At 32.8% G+C, this 14,049-nt stretch overlaps 1 protein-coding gene across 1 annotated transcript in view; it reads left to right on the top strand.

Moving 5' to 3' along the window:
* The first annotated feature begins 1,485 nt into the window (after window positions 1-1,485).
* The window catches only part of LOC143046550 (uncharacterized), a 237,860-nt gene continuing 225,296 nt past the window's right edge, over window positions 1,486-14,049 (top strand). The window contains exons 1-4 of the mRNA XM_076219708.1: window positions 1,486-1,827; window positions 11,241-11,310; window positions 11,758-11,839; window positions 13,769-13,860. Coding sequence (XP_076075823.1) covers window positions 1,783-1,827; window positions 11,241-11,310; window positions 11,758-11,839; window positions 13,769-13,860 — 289 coding nt within the window. The 5' untranslated portion in view covers window positions 1,486-1,782. The remainder of the gene's footprint in view (window positions 1,828-11,240; window positions 11,311-11,757; window positions 11,840-13,768; window positions 13,861-14,049) is intronic.

Genomic DNA, 14,049 nt, shown 5'->3' with positions numbered 1-14,049 from the left:
CAGGACATAAGTGCTATAAGCCATTTATAAGTGTTTGACTACCTCTTCTTCTGGTATAATGGCCTACCTGGAGTATGTCTTAGTTTAGCCAGCTTTCAATAGTTGTTTTTAGACTTAGGGATATACAAGAGTATTCCCCTTGCCCTCTGTTGACCAACACCTACGGGTCTAGGATATTAGTGCTTCGAGCCATTTTAGAGGTAATGCGATATATTGTAAAAGACATGAAATTTCATGTACAAATCATTTATAATGTGAGTATGGTCTGTATTTAACTCCTAAAAGGACATGGTATTTTGAAGTTCAAAATGAAACCTGCCAAAAATATACACATTTTATATCGGACATAAAGCAAAATTATCGGACAAAAAGCAAAACGGACAAAAAGCAACGGACAAAAAGCAAAAGTTTCGGACAAAAAGCAAAATAATCGGACATAAGGCAAAACGGACAAAAAGCAACGGACAAAAAGCAAAAGTTTCGGACAAAAAGCAAAATAATCGGACAAAAGGCAAAACGGACAAAAAGCAACGGACAAAAAGCAAAAGTTTCGGACAAAAAGCAAAATTATCGGACAAAAAGCAAAAGCGGACAAAAAGCGAATTGCGGACAAAAAGCACCGTATCACACGTCATATACATGTAAATGCCGAATTTGGGTTTTTTTTAAGAGTTCACAGTTCCCTGAACATATAAACTTGTGCTATTGCGAGCATGGAATATGTATATCCTATGAACAAATGTTCTTGTTTCAACTGATTAATCCTTTAACTTTAAGATTTAAGTTTATGTTTTACGTGCTGTGCAAAATCTCGATTGAATCTGTTTTATTTTTTCATAAATAGGCCTAGGGTGATTTCAACCGTCAAAATTCAACTGCTTCAAATTGAACGCCTTCTGTAATACTCGACTTCATTCTTTCAACAATTTCAATATACAGACGACAGACATATATTGCCCTCCCGCGCAGCTGTTTGTTGTCCGGTTATATATATAATTATAGTTGTATACTGATATACATGTATAACGTTGCGTAAATTACTTTTCTAGGACCACTTGAGCTTTCATAGTAAGTGTGTGTGACTTTTCCCGAATAAAGCTGAAATAAAGCACGAATTTGTTCAATTCCTTATATAAAAGCATATTAAGTATATTGAAAAAATTGTCTTTTACTCGATTAATTTTAGGGAAACAAGGGTCCTTTGCTTGTTTTAATCTTAATCAGGAAAGAAATTAAGTTGCAAAATCCTGTAGGGGCGATCATATCAAAGCAAAGCTGTTCACTATTGATATTTTGTTTATGTCATTGAGGATATTGATCTAACTTCGATTTTGACTTATATTTCCAATAAAAACAAGAATATGAAGTATTTTGCCTTTGAAAAGTCAATTTCATCAAAATTAGTCTACGTTTTTAAGTGATTGCGGTCGAACATATGGAAATATGATTGCACATTGTGTGTACCCGCTTCACAAATTTGTGTAATACAGATATATTTTTAACTCGATTAGTTTATATATTGGGAGCTAGTCATGCATTCAGTTACAACTTTTAATAATATTTAAATTTCACGACTATTGTCTTTTGTATGGAATAACAATCGGACTTCCCGCCCAATAGCACTGGAGCACAAGACCATAACAAACCCCTTATCAGATTTCAGATACAATATTCTATTTTCAACTATACCCGTTTGTCATTTAAACCACATATGCACATTCATGCAAGGAATTGACTAGTTAATTCAAGTTTTAATGTACTAATTAATTTCCATGTACCAAAATGGAATTAAAAATTTCATTAATTTTCGGATTCATTAGTTTACAGGTAAGCATTTTTTGCATTTTCTAGTGTGTTTTTATTTCTTTTTTGATGACCACATGTGTACGTTTGTTGCAATAAAAAGAAGGACAACGCCTTTATTGCATAACCCGGAAATAGTTTACCGCCTACCTGAATTTTAAGGTTGCGAAAAGAGATAAACATGCCCGTTCTTTAATGGTTTACAGTTTATTCTATTGTATGGCAATTATTTATTTATTAAGTTTCACTTTGCAACTACAGAAACTCATAGACTTTTTACACTCTCCTATATACATGCATAAGAATTATTAAGACTTAGAACCCACTCAGGTCCAGGACTCGTACCCTGGGTACTATCATGTAGAAGCTCTTGATATTCAGGTTATTTTCGTTTTCTTTTGGTGAGAGCATGTCTATAGTAACCACTTGGATCGGTTCGCCTGTACGAATGTTTCCTTTAATTCTATAACGAAAGGGAATAATCAGTTAGGCTCCAGTATACATGTACCTCAACCACTGCATGCTGCGACACAGGTACTCAGTAATGATATTGGAATTGTTTGTACTTTCAACCAATGCTTTGGCAGTAATGGGATCAAAAGACCTCCTAGCCACCGTCCACCGCCTTAATATGCCTTTCAGACTATGGGCTGGTCGAGATTCTACTGTTCCATTTATAGAACGATTGTTTGATAACATAGTTGTCCATTATATTCATGTAGTCATTATTGATCAGTGTTGAAGTATCAATGATCGTTACTTCTTTATACGTATATGCTTATTGATTTTCAAGAGGAAAACACCGTAGTAGTTAATATATACCGGTAATGGGTCTTAAACTTCATCGCTGACATCCTTTAATTTCTATTCTCTTTTTAAGAACATTATTTAGGTCAATTGATTCAGAAAACAATGCTGTTTGTTGCTTTTCTTACAACTTGGTTATATTGTTACATATGTTAGAGGGCTGATATCTCGTAAAATTGGTTAAACCAATTCAGCTGTTGTTACTATACTCAGTAGAAGCATTATCGCTTGTCATGTAAAATTTAAATGCTTTTATAATTTGAAAAATGTTATGCTTATGGAAGATCTTTGATAGTTTCGGTTAAATTAATTTACAACTTTTTCCATTCGTAACATTTTACACCTTTGTATATTGTATAAGACAACTGTCAGTTCGAATCTTTAGTTTTCTTTTGGTTATTTATTTCGTAGGTTTGATGTCTAGTTTACGTTGATCTCAAATTTCATTTGAAACATAATTACATCTTGAACACGGAAGTACGTCATGTTTCACTGATTTTTAATAGTGTATGTTTTAGCAAAATGAATGTTATGAATTAAAATTAATATTTTTTTGAGATAAGATCATTTAATATTTCTTTATACGTAAATTCCTCGTTCGTTTGTACTTAAGATATGCAAGTCTTTAATTGACATCCAAATTAGTTGAAATTTATCAAGGGCACATTCGCCGGTTTGGGTTATTTTTGTATCTGCCAAATTAAATTTTACAGTTTTATTTCTATGAAAAAGAAGTGTTCATGTTGCTAAGAGTATAGATTTACGTGAGATTCGCATTATCTTTAGGGACGACATCAAAAGATCGATGTAGGATAAAAAACTTAAATCAAATAGTTTGGGGGTGGGGGGGGGGGGGGGAGGTTAAAATTCTGCAAGTTTTGTATATCTACAATCGATTTTTACATATATCCCTATTGGTAAATCAATTTTTCCCAAATTAAGTTAAGAGGGGGGTGGGGGAGTCAGTGAAAAAAATATGTGAATTAAGTTTTTTATCCGACATTGCACTTTTGATGTCGTCCTTTAAACACCAGATTAATATTGCAACATTATTTTATGTTTAATTTCCTGAATCCATTATAAGTAACCATACTTCTTTAAAGAATTCTAACTGACTGCGTATTTTTTTTTTAGCGAAGTCGTTAATCATAGGAAAAGTAGGATTCAGTTCTTCTCGCAAATCACGTCTACATTCCCCCCTTTTTTGGGGGGGATGGAGGGGGTCTGCAGTCTAAAAAATATAATGAAAGTACAGTAATGATGGACCAAATGAATTGTTACAACTTATTTGAATTCACCTGTTGAGGATTACTTCTTTTAAAACCCATTAGTATAATCATATCCTTTATGATTAATGGAGCAAATAATTATACATCTCAGATTGAATAATGTATGGTATTGCATCTTAAACATGACTTGATTTACTTTAATAACACATTACATATATCACACGGTAACTTTGTCGCTCTTTCATGCTGCTCAATGATTGAAAAAGGGTATTTTTACTGCCTATTGATTAGGGTATGGGTGGTGATTCTTTATTTCTGTATACATTAAATTTTAAGGAAACTTTTCTTTATCTTTGAGAATATGTAGCAATTCTCGAGAAAAAGATAAAAACAACTAAATGTGTTTTAATAAAATAATTTCTTTTTTCTGTACATCCTTCTTTTTTTATTAGTTTTTCGTCGCGATCAGTCCATTTTTTCAAAATTTAACACAATAAGATATAAGGAAAATCTGGATTCAGAATATTTTTTATGTCATCTGCTCGACCAAAATATTTGTTTCATCAATGCAAATTGGGGATAAGAATTTATTTTGACGAAAAGGCCAAACTCAGGCCTCTTGAAGTTAAATGGTCCTTCTCCACCTAATGGATGTTTTTGCCACTGAATGTAGTCAGAATTTTTACAAGGGGTTGGTTGGTAAATTACAATTACTTTTTGTGATTTATTTTGGGTATTATTGTAGCACTAGATTGTAAAATACGATGGACTATAGTTGTTCATTTCTGTGTCATTTCGTCTTTTGTGAGGAGTTGTCGCATTGGGAATCATACCACTAAGGATTTGTATAGTAAGAAATGACAAATCCTTGATACCACAGATTGAATTGGACGTATTAATGTCTTGCTTTATTAGGAAAGTCCATAGCAAATGATTTCCACTATATCAGTCTCTTTCATATAATCCAAGATAGAAATGCATTTGAATGTAATTACATAGACTAGCTAGAAATATTATTTTGGTAGTCATCTGACAATTTGAGCAAATACAAAAAAAAAGCAAACCACTAGCAGATAGACCAAAATAATCAAATATGCAACCAGTCCACATGTATAACAGTTGCACATTAGTTGTCTGACAAAGAACAATGGGAATACAGAATCAGAGCAATGCAGATTCATCGAATAAACACGCAAAACAAATGATCAAGATAACACACTTCCAATACAAAATACTTTGTACACATAATTTGAAGTTTTACCTAGTTGCGAAATTATCGAATTTGTTTTATATCATTTATTTGATTTGTTTGTGTATTGTTGCTGTTTGTGTATGCATGGGTTTGGGTTTGGGTTTGGGTTTTTATTTTTTATTTTTTTTTTGGGGAGGGTCCTTGATTTTTTTTGAGGTGATGAGGGGTCATTGTTTGTTATCATTTTTTTTGCTTTTATTTATTACTTATTCAATTACAATGATTTTTTCATATTTTTTAAATATTAAAAACGTGGTCCCTATTTCAATCTCCTGGATTCGATATTTTGATGATGTACATGTCTTAATTGGTTTGATTTCAGTTGTAACACTATTCCATTTTTGGTTTACAAGTAATTTTACCTTATGATTTAAACTACAGTCCGGCGTTTAGTGTCAACAATAAAATATAAGATTGCTTGCGTTTCAGTTTAATACTAATTTGCATTTTGTAATTACTTTAAGTTTTATGACGGACTTTAAATGCAAAACTATACCCATTTGATTATGAGTAAACACAAATCTTTTAAAAACGAGGTTAACTTTGGAACATGTGCGGTATACTCTGGCGAGACAGAAACCCAAAACAAATGTCAATTACACTACACATAAAATAAACTGAGAAACACACAAAAAATTTCTTTATTTCACCAAGAAAATGTATAACAATGATAATACTATAACTGCGATTTGTACATGGGTGATCAGAAACATGCAGACAATAACAACTTACTTTTCTTTTTCATATTTTTTTTTTTTACTTTAATCGAAATCGTTAACTATGATTTATAAAGTTTTTATCTTTAAATGATCTTAAATTTGTTACATTAAACATAATAGCAGATTGTAATGAAATACCTAAAAAAAATAAAGTTTCTAAATTCATCTTTAAATCAAGGTAATCCGATACGTTCTAGAAGAAATATGATCTTCCTTTTTATGTAAAGTTCAATTCTTAAACAAGATTTACCTCTATTTTAAAAGAAAATAATTTTAATGGAAAACAACCGATTGACATCAACATGATCAAGATAAATAATACAGATTTTGAATCGCAATACAAGAAACAAGGTCATTTCTTGAAGTATTGCATGGATATCGTTAAAATCAACTTGAAATGTTATTTCTCACCTCATTCATAAACTTAGCTTTAAAATCTGTTTATACATGATCTACAAAAGTTGGAATTCCCTTGAGATCTCATTGATTTCCTTAAATAAATAGAAGTCGCGTTTCATGTTTAAGAAATGTCACTGCGTGCGTTAATATTTAAATATTTTGACTATGGTTCTGACAGTCCTAATTGAGAAATTAACCAAGATGTCATTCTTAACATTTGCAATGCAATAACTTATTCCTCCGCATTCAGTAAATTATAATTGCTAATCTTATGAACTTTAGAACAAAAAATGATGAATTATTAACTTGCAAGTCCGTAATTTGACTTCACTGAATCCGTATTCATGTGAACTACAATTTAACCATTGACTAGAGATGGGTGGATACCTCATGCATTGTGCGAGTTCAGTTATTTAAAGGAAAAGAATGTCAACTGGAAGGTGAACCAAATTAATGTAAATAATTTGATTGATTGATTCGATCCACAAAAAAATCATTACTATACAGGTGAAAATGATGATGAACATATATTTTTAATCTATAATATGAAATAAAACAGACCTATAAAAATATAAATGTACGAGTCTGCTATCTATTTATATCTTCATGTATGTCTGTATAGCTTATACTTGGCAATCAGATGTCTTCGGGGTCAACTAGACAGTTAATTATAGATGTCGTCTAGACTAAAATGCACACAAAACGATCCCACAAAGTCTCGAGTCCATGTCCTGTAAATTGTTTATTTTTAACCTTTTATAATATGCATAAATACTTTAAATTGTTATAAATCAAATATAAGAATTTGAGTCAAATCGGTGAACATGAATTTGACAGCTAGTGCCCCTTTCACATTTAAACTCATCGTGTTCAATATTATAAAGAGAACAAAACAGTTCCTCGTAGTATAAAATCAACATGGGTAAAACGCACATCATCATCATCCTAATCTCTGTCGTTCTTTCTTCGTTTCTTATAGTTTAGTAAATATTTATGTTGTTTATATAATATAATGCATGCTCACATTCAAATTTTATTGTTATATATATATTGTATTGAGGAGAAGACTTTATGCGTATGTTTTACTTGTGTCTGATCCTTTTTTTCTTTGGGCAAATAAAATAAGTTTTAAACTAAAACTAAAACTCATTGTGTTGACTGTTCATACACCATTTAGAGATCGTGACAGTGGATTATTAAAGGTTCATATCACAGCAACATGTAGAATGTAAAAAAATGTTTTAAACTAAAACACATCGTGTAGAATGTTCATACACCATTTAGAGATCTACGTTTGTTTTACTTGTGTCTGAGTTTTTTTTTTTATTTGAGCAAATAAAATATGTTTTAAACTAAAACTAAAACTCATCGTGTTGACTGTTCATACAAAATTTAGAGATCGTGACAGTGGATTATTAAAGGTTTAAATCACAGCAACTTGTAGAATGGAAAAAAATGTTTTAAGGTCAGCGTTCAATAAGGAAGTTCATGTCAAGCTAACTTCATGTCATGATGGATGAATTCTGGTTTGAAAAATGTATTAAAGTGAAGTAAACTGATATTTACCCTATACAAAATCTTACGTGTATAGTTACGCTATTTTAAGAATGATCCTTTTTAAAACACGTGAATTAAAAATGACTGGTTAAACCCTAAATGTTTAAATGACATGGTATTACAATAGGGTAATACTAGATTCACATTCTTACTAGTTTGTTTGAGAGAGAACCGAGGTACGAAGTTGCAGGTCTTTGGTGGGTGCTCCTCGACTTTCCATTCTAACATTAGATTCTCAGTGTTAGTCTGTGTGAGATAGAACAGAGATACAGGGTTTTAGAACTTAGGTGGCTGATCCTTGACTTTCCATTCTAACATTAGATTCTCTATCAGTGTTAGTCTGTGTGAGAGAGAGAACAGAGATACAGAGTTTAAGAACTTAGTGGATGATCCATCCCCCGGAACACCCCCTGGTTCCGCCAAAGCTATACTTCAATTATCAACATTGTTGGTGTGTTGTCCATTATGTTTAACCAAGTATTTATATGCATGGTATAGGTTTTTGCGAAGATCTTGTAAATATTTGAATAGTTTACATATAATATGCACGTTTAAGAACATTTTTTATTATCTGCGATTATTGAAATAGTACCGTACAGTAATAATAATAATAATAATATATTTATTTAAAGAGAGTAACTCATTTGGATTAAACCAATTTTCAACAAGGATCTCTACATACAATATCAACTGTATGAATAAAACATAATTAATCATAATAATGACGTATTCGTCAGATTCTCGTTTCGTCTACAAAAGACTTACAGTGACGCACTAATCTATTAGTTTAAAAGAAAAACATAATATACGAAAAAAGTAAACTAACAAAAATACCGAACACAAGGAAAATTCTAATCGGAAAGGTCCCTAATAATGGCAAAATCAAAAGCTCAAACACATCAAACCGAATGGAAAACACATAATCCTGACTTGGTGCAGGCATGGCCTTATTAAGAAAACGAAGTTGAATAGCATTGAGGACCAAAAGATTCTAAAGGTTTTAAGCAGATCCGTATTAATCTTGCTGCAATGTTTTGTTGGTTCTGTAGTGTAAACCTCCCATAACTTAGGTTTAACATGTTTCTCCTTTGATATACAGTTATTTCTCAACATATCAGCATGTCAGCATGACACAACATATCTAGTCTCCTCTTATATCATGCTATTAAATAAAGCCAAATTTTAGTTTCAATTTTGTTTTCTGAAGTGTGATATTTGTTTTTAAATCCAATGAAAGGAGAAATTCGTTATTATAATAATTGAGGTTATAGATCTAATTTTTCACTTTTTATTCTTTAAATTATTAGGACATTTTTCCGAGTCATACAATTTCTATTATTGCTCATTTTTAATTACTATTTTTTGGTATATTTGTCAAGTAGGGAGTAAAACCTAGATATCCTTCTGAATCACACGAGTTTATAATCTGCACGAGTTTGCATTGAGATTGATTATGTTGTTAAGCAAGTGAGTGAGATGTGTTTCTGGTCTGCATTTTTAAGGATACTTTATAATTATAGCCAAAGGTAAAGATAATAGATAGTAATGCAGTTATATAAAAACAAAGATACTAGTTTCCCCTACTTTTATAGTATGTTGCATCTTATTATATTTACCGTGTAACGATCAGTTACTGTATATAAAATACTAGCAGTGGCGGATCCAGGGGGGGTTGGGGGTTCCGGGGGTGCGCACCCCCCCCTTTATTTTTGCCGATCAATGCATTTGTATCGGGACATATGTTTTGCACCCCCCTGCACCCCCCCCCCCTTTGCCCTGGGTTAGCACTCCCCCCTTTCGAAAATTCCTGCATCCGCCCCTGACTAGACCTGATTACCAAGCCTGTTAACTAAACCATGAAATCATTAATTATGCCCCATTTATGGCCTGTGCGTCGTCCGTCCGTTGTACCGTTCGTTCGTTCGTTTGTTCGTTCGTTCGTCCGTCCGTTCGTCCGTCTGGTTAAAGTTTTTGGTCGAGGTAGTTTTTGATGAAGTTGAAGTCCAATCAACTTGAAACTTAGTAAACATGTTCCCTATGACATGATCTTTTTAATTTTAATGCCAAATTAAAGATTTTATCCCATTTTCACGGTCCACTGAACTTAGAAAATAATAGTGCAGATGAGGCATCCATGTACTTGGGACACATTCTTGTTTTACTATTAAAGTTTGAGTTTGATCTTCCTGGTCGAACGTCAGTCACGATTCTTGTTTTACTATTAAAGTTTGAGTTTGATCTTCCTGGTCGAACGTCAGTCACGATTATGAAACATGAATAAGATTTTTTTCGTGGAAAGAAAAAAACCGAGATAAAACTAATTACTGATATCCGTAAAGCATTTTAATTTTAAACAAATTCAAGGTGATCATATTTCAATATCAAATAAGTGTGTAATATGATATCTTATGAAACAGTCAATATTTGTTCATAAACAAATAGATTCTATTCGTTGTACAGCGTATACATGTACTTAAAGTATATAACTAAATCTTTTGAATTATCCCAGCTATTTTGTTTATCCAAATCGTTTTTTGTCCGATTAATTGGTTTGAGACATTGAGTTTTAATTAGGAAGTTTATAGTTTGGTATGAGGTTGTTTTTTGCAGACCTATCCGTGGTCCATAATATCACATAACCATAAGAACTACGTACGGTTCTGCATCTTATACATATACATTTTATTTTACTCGCATTCGTCCAACTTATGTTGAATATATTTTGAATTGTCAAAGGATAAAGTCGCACCCTATTGCTATTTTACATAGAATTTTCTGGAAAGGCTACTTTATTCAGATCCAACATGATCACATAAAGAAGTGTAATTGAATAAGCGCCAATTTTATTTTCTCTAAACCCAAAAACTGCTGTTTCAAGTAAAGATACCTAAAAAACGAATTAGCTGCATAAATATGGACTTCAAAAAATATTTAAAGCTGCCATATATATTCAGCTGACTAGAAGATGGAAAACAGAAATGACATAGGAAATTTAAGGAATTGAAAATTCTTTTTTGTACACTCAGTGGCGGATCCAGAAATTCTCATAAGTGGGGGCCCACTGACTGACATAAGAGGGGGCCCCGCTCCAGTCACGCTTCAATGACCCCCTGCCCCCCCTAAATCCGCCTCTGACACTAACTGATTATACCCTTCAAAGGTTGTGTACTTTATAGGTATGATACCTTAAATTAAATGTTTTTGTGTTTTGTTTCTTTTTGAATAATTATTGGCTGCCTTTAGATCTTTTGATTTCTCAGTTTATTTTTTTGAAATTTTTATGGTGTCCTGGTGGTTTGAACACCTTTTCTCAAAATGATTGGAAACGTGTCTGCCACATTTGGACTTACTTCATAGTAATTGAATGCTTAACTTATTACTGCGAATCAACCTTTACTGTCGTTTTCTGTAATACATGTAGTGTTATTGGGAATTGAAAACTTTTTTATCAAACCATTTTTATTTATTTTTTAGATTCTCAAGCCGTCTTCTTCTCATTCGCATAGTGGTAGTCTTGGGGACATCGAATTTAGCTGCCCGGCAGGTAATTATTAATTAAAATTAATTATACATGCAGTGTGAGCCAAGGCTCCGTGTTGAAGACCGTACTTTGACCTGTAATGGTTCACTTTACTTTTACAAATTGTTACTTGGATGGATGGCACTCCTTCTACGTCTTCTTATAACTATCTACTCACATGGTATTAAAAGCACGAACAACTAAAGCTGTTCTCTTGATTTATCTAGTTATTCCGATTATATTATTCACATGATTAGGAGAAGTCGCATTATTCAAGTATTTACGTCAGATGGTTAATATTTCAATGAGTACATAACGTGTCTTAATTATAACTTTGCATCTCAGGTCAGATTGTATATATAGAATCTTTTAACCAATTATTCTTCACATATTCTCTGATTCAAGATTTATTTCTGATCATTTGCTAATTAAATTGGTTATTCAAATTCGAACTCTGTTTTGATTAACCAGGTCAATATTTTAACGGAGGAAACTGTTATGCTGCAGTGAGTGTACCAATGACATGGAGTGATGCCAAAAGAACGTGCAAAAGGTAAGTCTACAATTACGTGTCCCGAGTGGCGGATTCAATAAGGGGGGTTCGCTGTGTGTTGGAACCCCCTTCTATTGGACGATCAATGCATTTGAATGAGAACATTTAGTTAGAACCACCCCCCTTTATCCTTGGTTGGAAACCTTCCCCTCTTGTATATGGCTGGATCCGCTCCTAGTTTCTAGAGCAGTTGCAATCTTTCTCTATTGTATAGTGTAGTTTTAATCGTTGGTACTTGGGTATAGATCTCCCACCAAATTGTTTGCACTGAATATTCAATTTCACATATTCACAACATGTTTTAATTGATACTTCTTCGGCTTGTCTCCGCCTTTCAGTCTAACACCCATGGCAAAATTAACATTTTATTCTTATCTTCATGAGGTAATTATATCTATCAATAAGAGGGTGCTGTTGGTTTCAGATGTCACAGTATAAATCCATTATCTGTCAGTTATAATTATCTTTGCACTGCTGGAGAAGTCAAATATTTTACACGTTAACTTTAAAAATTAATGGATAGTTAAATTCACCATTTAGAAGGTAATAAAAGCATAGTAGTATTAAGCATATTGTGTAAAAATAGAAAAAAAAAATAATACTAGTATGCACGAGGGGGAGTCCTGTACGTACCAAAGTATCTGTGATTGTTATGTGTACATATATATACTGTCAGGTCATCTTAAAAATGTCAAAATTATCGGATGCCTTTGAATTGCGAAAAAAAGAATTCGAATGTATACATTTTATTATACATGAATTTCTCTCCTGTATCTTTTGTTAGTTATCCACTATCCTCGAATAGAGGGACTACTATAGAATAGAGCATGGAAATCGGGAAATGTTTCAAAGTGCCTGTCCCAAGTCAGGAGCCTGTAATTCAGTGATTGTCGTTTGTTTATGTGTTACATATTTGTATTTCTTTCATTTTTTTTTATATTAATAAGGCCGTTAGTTTTCTCGTTTGAATTGTTTTACATTGTCTTATCGGGGCCTTTTATAGCTGACTATGCGGTATGGGCTTTGCTCATTGTTGAAGGCCGTACGGTGACATATACTTGTTAATGTCTGTGTCATTTGGTCTCTTTTTTTTTTACAAATTATGACTTGGATGGACAGTTGTCTCATTGGCAATCATACCACATCTTCTTTTTTTTTGTAACAACTCGTGACATACGAGCAGAAAACAATACGAGGCCACCAATAGGTCTTCAACTCACAAAATCATGCACTCGGAGCGGGCCCTTAAACAATAATAAAATAAGCTATATGCAGCGGGGGACCATTTGACACATAGTCCGAGATTGATCTGACGTCCATCGGCTGTTTTGCCAGACAAACTGGGGCCGGACAATTAAAAAGATATAAGAAGGTGAGGTATGAGTGTCAATGAGACAACTCTCCATCCAAGTCATAATTTGTAAAAATTAAACCATTATAGGTCAAAGAAGGGCCTTCAACACAGGGTCTTGGCTCTCACCGAACAGCAAGCTATACATGACCCCAAAATGACTAGAGTAAAACCATTCATATAGGAAAACCAATGGTCTTATCTATATAAAAACCAGAAACACTTATTAACCACATCAACAAACGACAACCACTGAAATACATGTATGTATTTTATTATACCGAACTAACAGTCGCCGGAAGGTCCTTCTGAATTATTGAAAAAACACCAGGCTTACTGTACCGTAGTAACATATTTTTAAAACACTTCTGTTGGGTCTGAGAATTTCGTGTGTACAACAAAGGTAGGCTGCTCTTTCTATAAAAACATCCTCTACACTAGATGAATTTCCAAGCCTTTGTTTGCTCTTGTTTCCTCGTCACCTGGCCGTATTGTCATTGTATGAAAATAAAAGCCTTATAATGCCATGAATCACAAAAGAACTGTAAGGTTTACCATGTTATTTGTTATCTTTACAGACAAGGCCAGCATTTGTTTTGGGTGCTAGATGTGGATGAATTAAAAGCAGTTGACCATTTAGCAAGGTCATCATGGGAATATTATTGGTCAGGTTAGTCAATTATGGAAGTTAAGACATACAAATTCTTGAATAAATTAAATCATGATATGTATAAGATCACACACTATAGATAATCGGATTCAGAATCAACATTGCTTATCTGAATCTCATTCTGTCTCCACATAAGAAATAAATAATAAGAAATACATAAACTTGGACAGAAAATAAATAAAATATTTT

The sequence above is a fragment of the Mytilus galloprovincialis genome, chromosome 9 (assembly GCF_965363235.1).
Source record: "Mytilus galloprovincialis chromosome 9, xbMytGall1.hap1.1, whole genome shotgun sequence".
Taxonomy (NCBI): Eukaryota; Metazoa; Mollusca; class Bivalvia; order Mytilida; family Mytilidae; genus Mytilus; species Mytilus galloprovincialis.
The sequence above is the reverse complement of the archived record's forward strand: the minus strand, read 5'-3'. Positions and strand labels throughout refer to the sequence as shown.